Source organism: Nanorana parkeri, unplaced genomic scaffold, assembly GCF_000935625.1.
Source record: "Nanorana parkeri isolate BGI_ZX_2015 unplaced genomic scaffold, ASM93562v1 scaffold108, whole genome shotgun sequence".
Classification (NCBI taxonomy): domain Eukaryota; kingdom Metazoa; phylum Chordata; class Amphibia; order Anura; family Dicroglossidae; genus Nanorana; species Nanorana parkeri.
In genome coordinates, this window is record NW_017306376.1 from 1,686,282 (window position 1) to 1,706,942 (window position 20,661).

Here is a 20,661-nt window from a genome sequence, read left to right on the forward strand (position 1 = left end):
CTTAAATATGGTTTACATTGCTAGCCTTTGTGATCCATCACTTAGTGGAACATAAGGATGGACAAGATCACATGCTGAGTTTGTGAACGGTTGCAATAATATCAACATTGGCAAATTTGGTGAGGTGGCTGCAAGGACACAGTTTTTATCCGAGTGCCAGCAGGACAGGCAGAACACCTGAGAAGCAGAGAGTAAAAAACGGTCATCATATCAAACAAACATAAGATCACCAAAGGTAATACAAGAAAATGTACTCGACAGTGGGTACCTCATACAAAGATTTACGCTACTTTCTTTAAGATATTGGTAAAAGAGAACAAGAGAGAGTGTTCATTTTATAGAAAAAGATATGTTACCCTTTTTCAATAGAAATAAGTTCATGTCATCCAGTATAATAGACATCAGCTACACTGGAGTTTAAAGCATTTGTAGGCAATAAAGAAGTCTAGCAGTGCAGTACAATCTGCCTTTATGACAAATTTCAGGAGGTTTTTTTTTATTCCTTTTTAACCCTCTTCTGATGCTTGAAAGTAATCATCATAACTTGTTAGGTAACCTTTAAATGGTCTGATTACCATAAAAGATGCTCAGATCCAAGTATCATACTGTGTATGACCACCCGTAGTGATTTGAGTCAGTGGTCAACAATAAACAAGGTGCACTGACTGACCTGCCCTGAAATTAATCCTAAAAGAAAAGAATCAGCAATTTTTATTGTGTTTCAGAATGTTAGAACTTTAACAACTGGGTGTGGTGAAAAACCTACAGTTTTAGAAAATATTTAAAAAAATGTATGTGGCCATGCTGTTTTTATTTTATCCATGAAAAGGGCACCACCCTCCACACAAAAAAAACTATTTTCTCAACCATTTACAGTACTGATTTAGTATGATTATTATTATTGTTATTATTATCATCATTATACAGGATTTGATAGCACTAACAGTTTGTGCAAGGCTTTATTTTGCTTGATTGTAAATCTGTTGAACTGTTTGCAGACTGGTTCTTTGGTTACTAAGGACACATCCTTTTCAGTACCAGAAGGTCACCTCAGGGTGCAATCAAAACTCTATGTGAGTAGTGCTATGTCTTACATGCGATCTACATTGATCCCTAAGGAAAGTACATTTGATGCATTACAGATACAGCAAGCCAGGTGTTTAACACTCTGCAGCCACAGTGCATACCTCCCAAAAAAGGAATGCCCTTTAGCACAAAAAAGGAAAAAGGAATGCCCTTTAGCACAAAGTATGTAGCCAGAGGATATTCCACTCAGGGCCGGTGCTATGATTTTTGCCTACACAGGCAAAGTTGAATTTTTGCGTTCCCCCCCCCAACCCCCTGTAGCGCTGGGCCTGCTCCCTATCAGCATGTAAGCTGCATAGTGTATTTTATGTTTTTGGCTGCTGTCCCCTTCCCCTCTTCCTCAATTCCCCCTCCTCCGCACACCATCCACTTTTTTTTTCCTTTCAGCTTTGTTGTTTTGGGGCTCTGCGTAGTTTAAATGTTTTTTTTTTTCTTCATTTACCTTCGGTGCAGGAGAGCAGCGGCGAGTCAGAGCTGGTCCGGTGGGAGGAGCTCCAGGTGGGGTCCTAATTAAGCTGGGCGGCGACTGCCAGAGGTGCCACGCGTGTTGGGATCCTCCCACTTAAAAAGATGAGAGAGGCCTGTAATTGGCATCATAGGTAGACCTCAACTATGAGAGACAAAATGAGAAAACAAATCCAGACAAATCACATTGGCTGATTTGGAACAAATTTATTTGCAAATTATGGTGGAAAATAAGTATTTGGTCACCTACAAACAAGCAAGAGTTCTGGCTCTCACAGACCTGTACCTTCTTCTTTAAGAGGCTCCTCTGTCCTGCACTCATTACCTGTATCAATGGCACCTGTTTGAACTTGTTATCAGTATAAAAGACACCTGTCCACAACCTCAAACAGTCACACTCCAAACTCCACTATGGTGAAGACCAAAGAGCTGTCGAAGGACACCAGAAACAAAATTGTAGACCTGCACCAGGCTGGGAAGACTGAATCTGCAATAGGCAAGCAGCTTGGTGTGAACAAATCAACTGTGGGAGCAATAATTAGAAAATGGAAGACATACAAGACCACTGATAATCTCCCTCGATCTGGGGCTCCACGCAAGATCTCACCCCGTGGGGTCAAAATGATCACAAGAACGGTGAGCAAAAATCCCAGGACCACACGGGGGGACCTAGTGAATGACCTGCAGAGAGCTGGGACCAACGTAACAAAGGCTACCATCAGTAACACACTACGCCGCCAGGGACTCAGATCCTGCAGTGCCAGACATGTTCCCCTGCTTAAGCCAGTACATGCCCGGGCCTGTCTGAAGTTTGCTAGAGAGCATTTGGATGATCCAGAAGAGGATTGGGAGAATGTAATATGGTCAGATGAAACCAAAATAGAACTATTTGGTAGAAACACAACTCGTCGTGTTTGGAGGAGAGAGAATGCTGAGTTGCATCCAAAGAACACCATACCTACTGTGAAGCATGGGGGTGGCAACATCATGCTTTGGGGCTGTTTCTCTGCAAAGGGACCAGGATGACTGATCCGTGTACAGGACAGAATGAATGGGGCCATGTATCGTGAGATTTTGAGTGCAAACCTCCTTCCATCAGCAAGGGCATTGAAGATGAAACGTGGCTGGGTCTTTCAACATGACAATGATCCCAAACATACCGCCCGGGCAATGAAGGAGTGGCTTCGTAAGAAGCATTTCAAGGTCCTGGAGTGGCCTAGCCAGTCTCCAGATCTCAACCCCATAGAAAACCTTTGGAGGGAGTTGAAAGTCCGTGTTGCCCAGCGACAGCCCCAAAACATCACTGCTCTAGAGGAGATCTGCATGGAGGAATGGGCCAACATACCAGCAACAGTGTGTGCCAACCTTGTGAAGACGTACAGGACACGTTTGACCTCTGTCATTGCCAACAAAGGATATATAACAAAGTATTGAGATGACCTTTTGATATTGACCAAATACTTATTTTCCACCATAATTTGCAAATAAATTTGTTCCAAATCAGCCAGTGTGATTTGTCTGGATTTGTTTTCTCATTTTGTCTCTCATAGTTGAGGTCTACCTATGATGCCAATTTCAGGCCTCTCTCATCTTTTTAAGTGGGAGAACTTGCACAATTGGTGGCTGACTAAATACTTTTTTGCCCAACTGTATGTGCATAATGGAGAATTAATAAGCAACAAATGAGTGCCTAAAGCCAGAAGTACTTTTTTCATCACTACCTTTCCTTTAGAAAGAGGGGAATTTATCAAAACTATAGCAGACAGGATCTGGAGCATTTGCCCATAGTAACCAATTCAGCTTAAATGTTTTATTTTTAAAGCTTAACATACTAAAGATAGAAGCAGGTTGGTTATTATGGGCAACTGCTCCATATTCTGCCTGCTTGTTTTGATACATTCTCCCACTGGCTTTTTATAAATATATAATGCAATATTGAAAATGTCCGTGTAAAATGTTTAGTGTAGTATATAACACTGAGAATACTTAAATAATACATGTGTTATGAAGTTCTAAATGTCAAAAAGAGAGACAACATATGAGGAAAGAGGGAAGGCTGTGAGGTATGACAATGTAATGAAAAGCAAAAGTGTTAAAGTGACACTAAACTCAGGAGGTAAATCTTAAAATGCATTCAAGTACCTTAACTATTAACAAAAATGCATCTTATTTGTGTATCACTCGGCTGTAGATCCTCAAATCATCTCTGAATTGGTGCTAACACTGTCCTTCCTTCTGGTGGGTGGCTACTTTTGTTCCCCCATGGTCCCTGGATGTGTTGTATAGTAGCCGCTCCAAGCTCACTCCCGTGATGGACTATAATTTCAATATATAAAATAATAAACTAAACATCAGATTGTAGTCCATCACAGGAGCGAGCTTGGATCGGTGGCTACTTTACAACACACATAGGGACCATGGGGAATAAAAGTAGGAGAGTGTCAGCACCAATTCCGGGATGATTTGAGGATCTGCAGCTGAGTGATAAACAAATAATATACATTTTTGTTCATAGTTAAGATACTTGAATGCATTTTTAAGATTTACCTCCTGAGTTTAGTGTCCCTTTAATACACACTTATTACCTGCTGTGTACTGGAATGTCAGGTTGTTTGTTAAGGACATTGTTGACGGGTCTTCCTGCTTACTGTTACTTGAATCCAAGTGTGTATGTAAACTAGAATGGTCCTACATGCATAAAGGTAATGTTAAAATAGTGATTCTGCTGCTGTCAACACCTCGCCGTTGCTGAATTACCGAAATGCAGCAGGACTTTTCTGTACTGGTCATTGATTCCACTGTTGATGAAACACTGTTGAATTTTAATCACTAGCATGGAAAAAGTGAAAAGCAACACCTCAATGGATTGAGGCAGTAAGGAAGTAATGCCACATATAACATAATATCATATATAACATAATGAATGAGCCATACACACCACACATACAGTACATATACCCAGGGTCAGATTTCCCACAAGGCCACCGTGGCCTGGCCTCAGGGCGGAAAGGTGTAGAAGGGCAGCATGGCTGCAGGGGAGATAGTTTTTTTCTACATTTAGCCCTGCTTCGGGCAAGCAGAGCTAAATGTACAGCTGCTCATTTTGTACAATGATCTTGGCGATGTTGTCCAGATCACTTGTATGCAACCTGCAGGTCCCCCCCTGCCACCCCCACTCCATGGTTCGCCCCACCTCACCTGGCTGCCTCTGTCCCCGCTCTTCTGGGGCACCCGGAACCACAGCAATCACTTCTGGGGGACCCAGGACCACGGCAAACACTTCAGGATGAAATGCTGCATTCATCATGCTGCCTTTTCACAAGATTCCCCTGCCTTCAGAGCTCATACCTCCCCCAAAACATCAGTGAGCCACCACCATGCTTCACAGTGGGGATGGTATTCTTGTCGCCATAGGCCTTGATGACCCCTCTCCAAACATAGCGCTTATGGTTGTAACCATAAAGCTCTATTTTGGTCTCATCACGCCACATTACAGTGTGCCAGAAGCTGTGAGGCATGTCAAGGTGTTGTCAGGCATATTGCAACATGCCTTTTTGTGGCATTGGCGCAGTAAATGTTTCTTTCTGGCAACTTGACCATGCAGCTCATTTTTGTTCAGGTATCCCTGTATTGTGCTCCTTAAAACAACCATACTGTCTTTTTCCAGAGCAGCCTGTATTGCTCATGAGGTTACCTGTGAGTTTTTCTTTGTATCCCGAACAATTCTTCTGCAATCTTTCTTGGTCTACCTGACCCTGGCTTGGTATCAAGAGATCCCCGCATTTTCCACTTCTTAATAAGTGATTAAACAGTACTGACTGGCATTTTCAAGGCTTTAGATATATTTTGATATCCTTTTCCATCTTTATTAAGTTCCATTACCATGTTACGCAGGTCTTTTGACAGTTCTTTTCTGTTCCCCGTGTCTCAGTATCTAGTCGGCTCAGTGCATCCAGGTGAGAGCTAACACACTCATTGACTATTTCTACACAGACACTAACTGCAATTTAACAAGCTACAGATGTGGGAAATTAACCTTTGTGGGAAATTAACCTTTGTAATTTTAACCTGTGTGTGTGTCACCTTGTGTGCCTCTAACAAGGCTAACATTCCAGGACATGTAAACTTTTGATCAGGGCCATTTGGGTGATTTCTATTATCATTATGATTTAAAAAGAAGCCGAACAACTATGTGATAATAAATGGCTTCATACGATCACTATCCTTAAATAAAAGACACATTTTTGTCATAATCAGTCATATTTTCAATATCAATTCCAAAATCTCACGATTTCTGCCGGGGCATGCACACTTTTGAGCACACCTGAACCTCAATGAATGAGCCATATACACCATATAACTTAACCAGTTGCAGTCCGCCCGTAGTAGAAAAACGGACGGACGGCACTGTCGCATTCGCGGGTTGCCGTCGCCAGACGGCATTTTTTTTCTGCTCGCGCGCGCCCCCTAGCGGGCACGCACGGGCAGAAAAGACCCGTCCAATGCGAACACCCGGTACCGGGTGTTTCACATATAGGCGATCAGCGGGTAAGCCATATACATCATATACCTCAATGGATGAACCATATACACCAATGAATGAGCCATATACACCATATACACACATACCTCAATGACTGAGCCATATACATGGCCAACATTAGCAACTCCTTATAAGCACTTACAGCAACAGGTAGTTTTTTTCTTTTCTTTTGGAAATAAGCTTAAGGCCCCGTTCACATATAGCGACATACCTTTTGCAGCGGATCCGCACGGCCGGGATAGCGCGACTTTCGGGGCGACGTTCCAGCGACGGTAGCGCGACCTTCCCCGTCGGGCTCCATAGAAAAAAAGCAAAATCGCGCAAAATCCGCCGAAAAAAGGGTCCGGTAGAAGCGACTTGCGACCGCGACGATCGACGAGCGACGCGCGACATGGAGTTAAGACAGCTCCATTGAATAACATTGGCCGGCGACTTCTCGCGATATCGCGGCGGAAATCAGACCAGACATCGCTATATGTGAACGGGGCCTTATATCACATGAATAAAAACTGACAGTTGATGCCCCTAAGTCCCTGTGACTGTCACTGAATGTAAATGTGGAGAAACGTATAAATACAATCCTGTGAAATAAATATAGATGGAAGTCGTATAATGAACACCATCATGACTAGTGTTTCTATAGAGCTCCTTGAAATATTTATTGAGGGGTTGCAATAGATTGCAGTGGAGTCAGCCTTTGAGCACCCAGACAGCTCTTATAAATAAGACAATAGATTGTTGGTAGTAGAGTCCTGTGAACAATAAGCAGCACATGGCCAGGGGGCGCAGACTATCACTTGGATTGTTATTGTGTGTGCTCATACATGGTGAGCGGGGCGCTCGCAGCTCGCTGGACGGGAACTGTCATTTACCTTGTAGCGCCATCTAGTGGCCGCACAAGCAGAACACAGCTCCGCTTTCCATCAAGCAGTCATTGTCGGTGCTCTATAGGCTGGGAAGACAGGAGACTGAGCCGCTCTGCTTGTATGGTGCTCTGCAATCTCTACCAAGATCATTGCAGCCCCTGTAGTCTCGGATGGCTCATTCTTTGCGGGAGTCACATAGTTTGCTGCCTCCCGAAAATCTAAGCATCCATCACCCTCGTCTCCCCATGCACAGAAGTAAACCGTGTGACCACAGCGAGAATGGACTTTAGTTCTAAGTAGCAGGACATCAGAGATGGGCTCATATAGATAATAATCGGTTACTATGGTGACTCCATTAATAAGATCCGCAGGATCCACGCCCAGGAGCCAGAATAAATGGTTGTAATGTGGAGGTAAAGTGTGCTGTGCAATGCACAGGCATCCTGTGACAAGTAGACTGTCGGGCACAGGGGAGGGGGCGGGGCTACGGCGGCTCCCACACTCTCTGCTAGTGACATGGATTCAAAGACAGTGCCAGTAAGGATCCCCTCTAAACTGTGCTGGCTCCTGTCCTTCTCCTCCAGGCAGCAAGGGACCTGTGCCACTGGGTATCACTTCACCTGTGATAGAAAGCTACATTGAGGGGTCCCGCTTATCCTGGATAGAGCCGCTGATGCTGATGCTGCTGATGATGATGCTGCTGCTGTGTTAACTTGATGCTCTCGCTGTGGATTCTTTATACTTGTTGCTGTGGCTCTGTCCTGCTCCGCGGAGATTGCTTGTGAATTGCACTTGAATTGCACTTGACTTGCTGTGTGCGTGTGTGTGTGTGTGTGTGCTCACAATGATCTGTCAAGGCTTGATGCGAGTGGCCCCGTCCTCCATTCACACAGAGGTACGTGAAGACCCGCTTTGAATGCATTGGTACAGGTTTTGCTGCCAAGTCTTTGTGCAACTGGTTAAGCCATGCTAGCGTGTGTCAGGGATCACTACAGGCAAGGGATGGCAGCCAGGACTGTTCCGGGGAACTCAGCGATCCTGGGATTGTATTGAATGGAAGAGACACAGATGGATCTCCTATTCTAAAGGAGAAGGCATAGGCATGTGTCAAGTGCTTGCCACTGTCAGACTTAAGAGACAACAGATAGGTGACGGCAAACTGCAAGCAGACAGAGCAGATCTTTCACTGCTGCTGATATACGGGAGCTGAAAGAGGTGCAGCTGAACAGGCAACACATGCTATGCTTCATTATACATGCCTGTGATGAACACTGGCCATGCTACTGTTGGATACATGTGGCTACTGATGGGGAATTGGAACCTGGAGGCACATCTTTGACCATCTGGAAGATCTCTTTCCAAACAAAAACTTTTCATTTGCTAAGCTTAGCAATAAACTTCAAGAGAATTTTTAATCCCAGATAAAGGACTGCAAGGGACAAGAGCAAATATGGCTGCAGGGGTAGCAGCATGGCTGCCTTTTGCACGGGCTGCTGCTATTGGCTGGATGCCAGTGGCGTCGGCACCGATGCCCCCTGCGCCCAGAGGTGAGAGAAAGAGGTCTCAGGACACCTTGATTGTGCTAAACGTAAGCGGTTCCCGCTTTCAGACGTGGCGTAACACCCTGGAGCGTTACCCGGATACGCTGCTTGGCAGCACGGAACGAGATTTTTTCTTTAACCAGGACACTGGAGAATATTTCTTCGATAGAGACCCGGACATTTTCCGCAACATTCTCAACTTTTACCGCACAGGTCGCCTTCACTACCCGCGCAATGAGTGCATCGCGGCGTATGATGAAGAGCTGGCTTTCTTTGGCATTATCCCAGAAATTATTGGTGACTGTTGTTATGAGGAGTACAAAGACCGCCGAAGGGAGAATGCAGAAAGACTACTGGATGATGCTGATACGGAGAACGCATCAGAAGGACCACTGCCCGCCATGTCAATTCGCCAGCAGATGTGGCGCGCTTTTGAAAATCCACATACAAGTACAATGGCCTTGGTGTTTTACTATGTGACTGGTTTCTTCATTGCTGTCTCTGTCTTTGCCAATGTATTGGAGACGGTTCCATGTGGTATAATGCCAGGCTCCATGCGCGAGTTGCCGTGTGGTGAACGTTATGTTATGGCCTTCTTCTGTCTGGATACAGCTTGCGTCATGATATTTACCGTGGAATACCTGTTACGCTTGGCGGCTGCCCCCAGTCGCTACCGGTTCGTACGAAGTGTGATGAGTATTATTGATGTAGTAGCAATCATGCCATACTACATAGCCCTTGTGATGACAAACAACGAGGACGTAAGTGGTGCGTTTGTTACGCTAAGAGTGTTCCGTGTGTTTCGGATCTTTAAATTTTCCCGCCACTCACAGGGTCTACGGATCTTGGGCTATACCCTTAAGAGCTGTGCTTCAGAGCTGGGCTTTCTGCTATTCTCCCTCACTATGGCTATCATCATCTTTGCCACAGTAATGTTCTATGCTGAAAAGGGTTCTATGAACAGCAAATTCACTAGTATACCCGCTGCCTTCTGGTACACTATCGTCACCATGACAACATTGGGGTAAGTCTTTAAGAGGTGTGGATACTCTTAGGTATTTTGTCTTCTAAATCATGTCTTTGTGGCTTATTATATGTGGCTTTTCAAAAATAGGATACTATTGCTTCTTGCAAAATGTGCTTTGCTTGAAGTATTGTATTTCTTCGGCCTTATTCAATAATGCAAAAGCAAAATTCTAGGGGCAAATATGGCGCTAAGCCATAGCATCCAATCAGAAATCAGATTACTGGAGTTTGAGATGAGCAAGATGGATCTCTATTGGTTGCTATGGGTAATACACTTAGCTCTTTGCACTATTTAATAGCATGAGCCCAATAATGTGTGTTCTTTTATTAAGCAGCAAATGCAACAATATCTGTAAATCACTTATTTTTATTGTTATCTTGAGTCTTATTCTGTCTAGTAACCATAGACATGGAACATGCACAATAAATGACATAAGCCTTGCAGACAGTGTATTGGTTATCTGTACTATTATTAGGAAGTGGTGTTCTATAGCTTTATGGATTTTGTATGCTGTATGCTGTAACAGTGAATACAGGTCAGCCCTTGATTTATTCTTCCTTCTTATTACTCATGTTTGTAAAGAGTAACCAATGTTACGCTCATATTACCATACAAACAGCTCGATAATGTTTGATGTATAAAATTCATTCAGTGTATGGAAAAAGTACAAACGTCTCTATAATACATAGATTTGGTTATGTGAAAGTGAATGTTCTTTGATGCAGTATGTGCTGTTTAAAGCTGAAGTCCTAAATGGCTTTTTTACAGCAGCTTTCCTTCCGGAGAGTATTCACACGTAAAGTCAATGTTCATTTTGTTTTGGAAATGTGTTCACTGGGATTGATGCTGTACTGGACAGTCATTACAGAGCTCTCAAAGTGATCATTTAGTCTAGAGACAGAAGGAATCCAAGAGCCCATTCAGTCTCAGACAGTTAATATGAATTAGTTATGTGGGGGAAAAACACCTGATGGATGTCAATGAACCTTGCTTATGAAAGCGAGGAAAGAATTAACTCAGACAACCTGTTTGGTCCACAAGAAGCAGTAAGCTTCCTCCTTTCAGTCTCCCAAGGTGCACTGGGAGAAGGAGAGGGATAATCCAGTTACCATGGCCAATACAGACTACTTGAGACATTTCCTTTTACTTAAATAAAAGAGTAAGTGAGTAGAAATGGACACTCTTCATAATTATTTTTTTGCCAACTTTAGGGCACTTTTACCACTCATGTAACCTTATTGACTGCAAACCTAATATTCATCAAACATGCATGTCAGAATTGCAGTGGTCATATCTAACATAGATGCTGTTTGGCCAAAGTTATAGACACTAAATGATTACAGCTTAAGCTTTGTTTGTGCAGCTGATAATCAAAGCCTGTTCTAGATAAATGGCATCCCAGGATTATAGTGGCACCTAGCAATGGACCACCCCTGTTTTATTGGTTGAAGTGTGATGGCAGGAAAGTAAAAAGCTATTAGGCTTTTGTAAATATGCTTGAATAAACTCAGCCAAATTACAAAGTGTGGTAAACCTTAGCAATCAATTAGAATTTATCATTATCTTTCCTCAGTAAACTGAAATCACGCTGCTATGGGCTGTTTCACATTGCACTGCAACTTTTTTGCAACGGTTTACTGAATGATTATAGTGTTAGTTGTACACAAACTAAAAAAAGTACTTTACTGCATAGCTTAGTTGAATAAATTGCAAAGTATATGTATTGCCTGCAGAAAAATACCAGAAACCTTTCCTTTTACCATAATACTGTATGTGATGCAGTGTCTCGTCCATCCAGAAATGGATGGGCAGATGGAAGTCACCATCCTTTTGACCCCAGAAAAGTCAAACACAATATTTGGCAGCCCATGTAATGCTTTCAGGGTGTCTAACCTGTAGTGCTTTTGGATGGTGGTATCAGTTTGGCTAGGCCTTGCCTGGAAAGTGGTGAGGCTTACTCTTTTTTGATGGAATTGAGACATTCCATTAAACAGTACATATATGCATGCTTCACAATGTCTAAATCTATTTGAATATGATAGAGATGACCATTGAAAAAACGTTGAATGTTGATATTTTCCAGCATTAGTTTAAGTAGAATCCATTTCTCCCCTTAGTATGGTTTAGGTTTAGGATTGTAGAAAGGAACACGTGGGAAGAGTATGCAGTCAGTGCTTTAGTTGGAAGTGAATCCAGTATACACAAAAAAAAAAAAAAACTGTTGGCCACAGAGTCCATTTAAATGGCTTATCATGGGTCACATAGCTTAGAATTTTGGACATAACTTATAAGATATCTATGGATAGCTTCAGAGACTGACAGAGACTGACAGGTTATAGACCATTTGGAAATACTTTTTTGGACAATCAACTAATGTTCCCCAAATCTTGATGAAATAACAATGGTTTGTTTTTTGTTGTATGCTTGATGTCTATGACCAGCTCTAGATCTACAACAGAGAAATTGTGATAGGTCTTATCTGTCAGAATAAATGATAATGCAGCTTCAAGCATTCAGTATTAAGCCACAATTGCACAATGTGTTTTGGCTGACTGCTGGTGAAATGTGGCTTTTAGGTACACCAGGCCGAGAGATATACATGTATGGATATTCACACATGAAAATTTAGGTTTTTTTACTGGCTGTGTAAACAATTGATGCAAAAATCAGTAGTATAAGTTATGAACAACCTCAAAATCAGCTTTACTTGCTGTAAAAGGTATTGCTACATGGATATTTCTTGCTAGTGCATAATTAAACATATTTTTCCACTTAAATATGTTCTTTTTCATAATTTAATCCTAACAGGCAATTTTACTTTGAAGTTGACATATTTTTCCTTGTTTTTATCCTCGGAAATTTATTTTTTTTGTTATTCCTTGACTTCAGTTTAAATGATATATGTCCGTTTCTGAGTTTTAGTATTATCATATGCATGTTCAACTGTATATTCGGCTTAAAGAAATAAGTCTAATGTCACATGACCACCACACACAAATAGGACAGTTTTAGTGTAGAGATGTCTGCACTACTTTGTGTGTTTGTGTGTGTGGGGTTATTTTTTTTGCTGGTTGGTCTGCTACATGGTAAGGGCCTGTATCCACAGGATTTTGTTCACACTGATGGGTTTTTGATTTCCATACAAGTCTAAGCAAGCCAAATTCAGGTCAGGTCAGGAGGTCATGTAATGAATTCTGAATGATCTCAGCAGGATCTCTCATGTCAAGCTGATGCCATCAATAAAAAGACCAAAGCATGTCAACACAGGCCCTCTGTATTGAATTTGAACTGGTTATATTTAAGATTGGGTTTAGGTTAGGGTCAAGGTGAGAGTTAGTTATATGTTGGGTGAAATGTTTCAGATAATAGTAAAGGTTCATTTTTAGGGATACGAATTAGGGTAGAATGAGGTTAAAGGTTAAGTGTAAGGGTCATGTCAAGTATTAAGATGTAGATTAAAGATTGATTTAAGTGACAGAGTAAAGAAGAACTACAGCCAAAATGTTTGTTTTTTTTTCATTGTGTTTCATCGGGTAGATTTCCCATCACTTCTTGTCCCATAGCCACAACAAGAAATGAAAGGAAATCCTTCCAAAGTGAGGAACAGCACTGGTTGTCAGTGATAGCGGTCACTGGGACAGAGAGGGTGAATCTCCTCAACTAGGGCACAGAGAGGAATACAAACTTGACAGGTGTTCTATTCTCCCTAGTTGCACTTAAAGTTTTAGGGTTCAGGTTAGGGGTAGTCTATAGTTTGGATTTGGGTTTATAGGGACACTTTCTTCTACACTTGGTTTTTGTGCTGAAATTCCTAATGCGAAGAACTGGCAGGTTCTGGTTTCTTGGTGCCCAAAACCAACATATTCCACAAACGATATTCGCACATAAAAAATTGCACCATATGGTGCAGGGACTTAGTTTCTGTCCCACTGTTGGGCCCCCAGAGATCTGTAGTTTTCTTCTATCATTAACCCCATAGTGCATCGCACAGAGCAGTACACGATGCATGAGGAACCTTTCACCAGGCCCTAGCATTGTAACATGGGAACTTGATTCTGCTTATGTATATTGGCAAAAGTAATTTGTTTGACCATGTGAGTGTTCTAGAGGTGTTACCACTAAAACTAGTGGTACTTGTCTACTTCTATGTACATATGCTATTTGTTATATGTGCAGTAACAACTTCTATATATTCTATACATATATTCTATAATGTAAAAATAGCAAAGTGAAGTAATGGTTGTTTTGTTTAGGTTTAGCAGTCTGCATTAAGGGCAGGTTCACACGTTTTTTCGGACCAGATCTGGTCCAGATCTAGCTTGGAAAATGGTGTGAACCTGCCCGCAGTTCCAGTGCATTCCAGACCAGACAAAATGAGACATGCAATATTTTTCTGGTCTGGTCTAGAACGGACAGCACTGGTGTGAACAGAGTCCAGAAATAGCATAGGGATACATTAGGATGCATTTTGGGTCCGGAAACAATCTGGTCTGGTCTGGAGATGATCTGAATGTGGTGTGAATGGGCCCTCAAGCAACAAAGGTTGAGACAGATTTGTTGTTAAAGTTGCAACCTGTGTCTAGCATGGCTTTAAAGATAACTTTCTAAGCAGTTTAATAAAATGCTCTTTAAACCAAGGTTGATTCCACAAGAATATAGGTGATACAGAGCTACAGGTATGGGCTAGTGGTAACTAAGATGTAGAGTGGGCCTATACAAGCACACTATGATGAAGTGGGGTTCATATTTGCATATGAATTAGAAAAGGGCTTTATAATATGTACACTTCGCTGCAGAGGGACTAAAGGCAAGCGTCAAACGTCCTGACGAAGCCCCGGAGAGGGGCGAAACGCGTAGACGTTACACACACAATGCCTGGAGCAAAACCCTAAGAGACACATCCTCACCAAATACCGCGGATCCTAGCCGAAAACAAATCCTTTTGGAAACAATAACATACGGACCCCTTGGGAATCTAAATAAAGGCAAGCGACATATGGCCGTAAAAGGAATGTGCAAGACCTTTGATGACACTTTCCAAACACCCACTGAAATATGTGCCACGCTCACATAAATGTATAAACATATCAATTTAAATAAATCTCACATATAGAACACCAAATTTTGCAAGTATAAATACCCAACCACTCAATACAAATGGGTAAATATCACATAAAATGAGTGCCAAAATCGTGCAATCATATAATCCTAACATAAATAATTCTTGATCTCGGTGCTAATGGAGCTTTTAGCTTTGACAGGTTATTCCACTCTTAGAGGCTGCTCCTCACCAGGATCGGGGATTTCCGTCATATATGCAAAAACAGAGTGCCACCCTCCGTGGAAGGGGGCGTGTCCCAGAAACGCGTCAGCCCTAGCACGCAGCGGACGACTCTGTGACAGGACTGATTGGACGCTGCTGCATGTTTGCCCGGGAGTGAGTCTGCCTTAGGAATTATTCTGGTGGCATCAGCAGATGTCCAGTCTGTTTCAAGTGCTGTAAATCATACTTTTGTGGGTAGATTGGTTATTTTTACTACATCATTTCTTGACTAAATGGTATTTCTTTTGGAGCCTGTGCTCTGTGTTGTATTAATTTTTGCTAATGTGTTAACAGTTCATGTTATGTACTAAGAAGGAAAAGTCCCAACAACATGTGACGCTCCTTCTCCTCGACCTCAAGTATATCACCGTCGTGTTCACCCCTCACAGAGAGCTGTTCACCTTATATGTTGACCCTCATACAGGTCTAATAGCACAAGTTCCCGATAACACCAGGTGGAATATTCACCCACTTGTATTTTGGCTGGGTATATGATTGCACAATTTTGTGTTCTATATGTGAGATTTACTTATATTGATATATCTACACATTTATACATTTATAGCACAGTTCTTTATATGTAGAACTGTATGTATTTTATGGTTATGTTTGGGTGCTGACCGAATCTAATATTTTTTGTAGTAGGAGCCAGAAAGAACTTAAAGCAGAACTCCGAGCAAATTGAATCTTAACCCTTGCAGTGAGGCTTCCCCCGCACTGCAAGAGATACGTGCTCATTTTGTCTAGGGAGCTGAAATTACAAAGCTATACTCACCCAAACCATTATCCTGGCTTGCTTTTAGACCGGTCCCTTCAGCCTCGCTCCCCCTCCACTCCAGCGGTCTAAGGTCCTGTAAGTCATCATGTCTAATACAGTGTATTGGACGTAAAGGCCACAGAGGGACATTCCATCAAAAACGAGCACTTAACCTTTGCAAACAACACAAGCACTTAACCTTTGCAGTGCGGGGGTAGCTCCACTACAAGAGTTAGGATTTGATTGGATTCTCCCGGAGTTCTGCTTTAATCTGCATTTAAAGGACGTTAGAACAGCTCTGTTTGATGCATAAGTTCCTAACTTTTTTCCTAATTTTTTTTTCCAGATCTGTACTCAGGGCAAACACATTTCTTTTGCACTACTGGGCAATTGATTGACTATTTGGGTGTTTGTTTCACTAGTTTTTTCACTATTTGGGGAAAAAAATGTTTCTGTTGTGTGGCACTGGCACAAAAGTTTGTTAGATAATCATATAAGGACTGTATTGTTATTATTTAGTGCGGCACATAATATCATTTATCTTTAGTCTAGTGATTACAACTGGAATAGTGCTTGTGACTGTATAAAGGGCTGGGCGCAAAGTTATAGGATCTAAGGGCAAACTTCCCTGTTTATTTTTTAAGGGCAATCTCAAAAACAATGTTTAGTTACATGTGAAGCAATACACATACACATATAACTTTAGTTCAGAAAATACAATTGATGCAGTTTGCGAAGTTGTGGTATGATAATTGGTGTATTTTAAAAGTGAACTATGGGGTAAGTGTTTTTCCCCATACTTATCTTTAGGGACACGGGAGGACACATACTAACCTCCTCCCGTGACCCAATGCTCAGTATATCGCGGGAAAGCCTGTAATATACTTAGGGCGCCACAGCTGAGACAGATCCCGACAATACTGTCTGGTTCCAACAGCTGCGTGAGTGACAGCTGGCAATGCCTATCTAGAGGCAGAGCCAGCTGTGCCCGCCCCCTCCCCCGTTCGTTCCTCCACTCAGCGCTGGAGGATCGGAGAGGGGAAGGGGGAATCCCTTCAGGAAACGGTGACTAGTAGTCACCCCTCTCTCCAGGGACATAATTGTGGAAGTGAGCAGATCGGCGGTATGTGTTCGCTCACCTCCCGATCAATAGAGCCGACCTGTGACAGCTTCTTTGTCACAGGTCGGCTCCATCTATGAGGATTCGTGGAAATCACTCACCTTATAGTTTTCCTTTAATTTCAGGGTATTCAGGAAATAAGAAAACCTGAAAAAAGTTTCTGGATGAAATACCGCTCACATCAAATAAAGAACATTGCTATATTTACATTATGGCGCCTTTAGGAATTGCTGTTCTGTGGTTGTGACTTCCCGCTGATAAAGTTTCGATCATAGTATGCAACTGCTTCTGATGTTTGGGATGCTGTTCTCTCAATGTGGAATCAATTCTAGGAAACTATTCCCTAGAAACACGTTAGGATAGTTTTGTAACAGTTTTGTATAATTATTAACATACATAGTCCTATGAAAGATACAAAAAACAGTGTTTAGCTAACCATACAAACTCACCAGTATAGAGGGAATCAAAAATATATTTATTTTTCATTTATAACCAAATGATTTATCAACTTTGTGACCTCAAAATAATTGTAGATGCTTGATTAATTATGTATGTATAATAAGTATGTATGTTACAATTATTTTGTGCGACTCATTCCATTTTAGTCAATGGCTTTCAGCGTTCACATACATCAATGAAAATCTAACAATAGGCTTAGCCCTTTTCCACCTATTCATTTGAATAGGCTGCCAACGCACCACAAAGAACCGACAATCATTCCTGCCTATTTTTCCCAATGCAGCACACAACAATGCATGGTAGTGTGCTCCTCTCCTCTGTGTTGTGGTGTACTGCAATGTATGCGCATTGAACATACATTGGGTTTCATTCAAAACTCAATGCAGCATTGCAGTATGTGTATTGCAGCAACAGACTATAAAGTGATTCATAGATTTGGAGCTGACCTTGATGAAATAGATATTTTAAGGTGGGAAAAATCAGGATCTCTCTTGGTGAATGTGATTGTGATATGTTGCACCCCTGTTGACAAATGCATTAATAGAAATTGATAACACTATGCCCTGTCTTTTGAATTGTGTATCAGTATAGTTTAGAGGTATGAAGCTTGTGTTTCATGGAAATAACTAAAGTAACTCCATGGAAGCCAGTAATGAAATTGATGGACTTTTGTAAAAAAAATTCAAAATTAAGCATAGTTACCGGTAACACGACAAAGCAGCCAACTTCTGTATCCATCTAAACAGTTAATAAAACAGGTTGTTTTTACAAAATATTTCAGTTTTTTCAAGGTTGTTTCTAAAAGGCATTTTGTGGATTCTGCTGTGAGAACAGCTCATCACAAATATTTTATTTAATTATGTACAACTAGCGATAGGCTTAATTTACTGGGATATAATGACCATTATTTGTTGTAAAATTCTTTATTTGCAGCAACAAGAGTTGAAAATAAGTCACCATGACCTGGCCTTCTTATGATGTGATAATTTATTTGGTGTCCCTTCCTGGAACTATGTTCACACTGTGGAGTGAAAGCACTGTTTTTTGCTGGAATAGGCCTCCCTTTCACAGAATGCTACTATACAGAGGATTAGGGAAGGTGATATCAAGATAGATTTAGGTATTTATATATATCATAAAATATATATTTTCATGTAACCTCTGGACCAGCCTCATTATGTACATAATATATATACCTTCCCTTGCAAGGTTAACAGTCTATTTGCCTTTAGTAACTTAACCCCTAAGCCTCAGCCCAGTCATTTAATGATCCAATACCAGAATTTTCCAGGTGGTCAAGATCCCAAAATTGGTCCAGCCAGACTAAAATTAAAGGATATTTAAACCCTTAGGGGTTTTTGCATATATCTACTGCTACTTTATGCAAAAACATAAAAAAAGTTACCACTTACCTGTGTCTCCAACCACGTGCTCCTGACCAAACATCTGAAAAATCTCGGGCGGCCACAAGGGATCGTGGGGTGGGCGCATGTGCCGTACAGATCTTCGGCCAGGAGACGAGGAGAGACACAAGGTAAGTCAACTGAGGCAGCGTGCACCCGCACAGACTCCGGGGGACAGGAAGTGCCAGGAAGAGAGACGAGTCAGCGATGGATCAAAGTCCGGCACCAGCACTGGAGGGACTCCTGAAAACTACAGGAAAGAAGAAGATGATCGATACCAAAACCAAGATAATAGAAATCTTTGTTTCTATTAGAATGGTGTTTGTGTACAAAAATGTTTGCTACTATCTGAAATGTATCTAGTTAATTACACATTAATGTATTTTGGCTGGTTAAACATAAAATAAATCATTACATAAAGTTGAAAACATTTGCATGACAGTTATTAAATTTAATTAAAAAAGTGCATTGTTTAATTAATTTATAGTTAAAATGTTGCTATATTCAAGAGATTTTGAGGCCACATCTTGTGCCAGGTTTACTTTTATAGACATCTTCCATATTGTCTCCCATAACCTCATTTTATCAGCCAAGAGTTGAATGGTAAAGGATGTGCATTTGCATTATATGATGTTAGAATGCAATTTCTACATTTTCATCCATATTACTCAGTGCCCAAGGCCATTTGCCTAAATCTGTACAAGAATCCTTTTATAAATAAAAATATAATAATAAGAAATATAGTATTATAAATATTAATTAATTTGTATAGATTGTATGTATGTATTTAAAATGTGCCTAGAATTCAGTGTTCAAAAATGTTTGTTACAAGCAGACCTTTTGTTTGTATGTGGTAGTCAAAGTTCACATTGACACAATTACACACTAACCGATCATCTCGCCTGACCACAGAAATGCAGCCTGAAATGAACTAAGGGCAGATTAATATATCTCCCTTTACTTCCTGGAACTCTGGCACATGTGACTAGGCCAATCAACACCATCATCTCAAGGGAAAAAAATGCCTTTCCCTGGGATCTTGCGCGATTATGCAGCTTACAAAAGAGATTTCCAAGCAATACACTGTAATGTAAGCTTCCCAGGATGCATTTCTTGGACTACATCACTAATGCCTGAGAGGACCAGGAAGTGGAAAAACAGTAATTGTAAGTGAAAGAAAATATGTTTATTTAACTAATTAATATAAGATGATTTCATGTCAGCATGGAGAGCTGAATGCTGATGTGATTTTTAGTAACGGGGTAAAGGTCCACTTTAGGAGGTAGAGCACTGTGAATATCTTTGTATAACAAAAAGCATGGAACTGTTTTTTTTGTATATATATTTTTTTCTTTCTGTTTTATGCTGGGACAGAAAGATAAAAAAAATATTTTTCACAGGTAAGTATGAAAATGTGCATATGTGAAAATTTTAAGAGTTATATTCTCAGCCAACAGGAGGACCTCTAGCTCGTTTTCACATATTATTAGCCTTTCTATTCTTAGCTGCTGTTGAGAACAATCCTGCTGTTTACAAAGCTCAAACCTCAAGCTTTAATGTACTCACAGCACTGTGTATCAGAGAAGTAACATCCCCTGCCTGCCTGTTCTCTTCAGAAAGGTCCTGCAGAATTTGGCTTACAGAGTGTGTAAATAAAAACAGCTTATTTTCTGCTCTATGACACAGTTCATTACATTTCTATATGTAAAATAAATAAAGATTTTATACAAATAGTGAAAAGGGTTAACACATAAACAAAATGTAAATAGAAACAAACCTAAAACAATTTTAGTTTTCTTTTAATGAAAGTATTCAACCTGTGGTGAATAGAGCTGAGTCAATCTGCAGACAAAGATAAAACAGGAATACCCCTGTGAAGGCCCATATTTGTGTTTACACTATGTAGGCTCAGGTTTAGGAAAGCTTTTAGCTCACATTAGGTGTGCATGTTTGAGTTGTATATGGGAAGCATCTGTGTGTCTTAATACATGTTCTGTAAAGTAGCCATGTCTAGGAATGGAAGTGTCAGCCCACAGGCATATCATGTCACGGGGTATAGAGTTACAGCTTT

General features: G+C 41.1%; 1 protein-coding gene across 1 annotated transcript in view; it reads left to right on the forward strand.

Annotated features, from left to right (window-relative positions):
* The first annotated feature begins 8,387 nt into the window (after positions 1-8,387).
* The window catches only part of KCND2 (potassium voltage-gated channel subfamily D member 2), a 302,858-nt gene continuing 290,584 nt past the window's right edge, over positions 8,388-20,661 (forward strand). Inside the window, exon 1 of the mRNA XM_018553076.1 lies at positions 8,388-9,525. Coding sequence (XP_018408578.1) covers positions 8,411-9,525 — 1,115 coding nt within the window. The 5' untranslated portion in view covers positions 8,388-8,410. The remainder of the gene's footprint in view (positions 9,526-20,661) is intronic.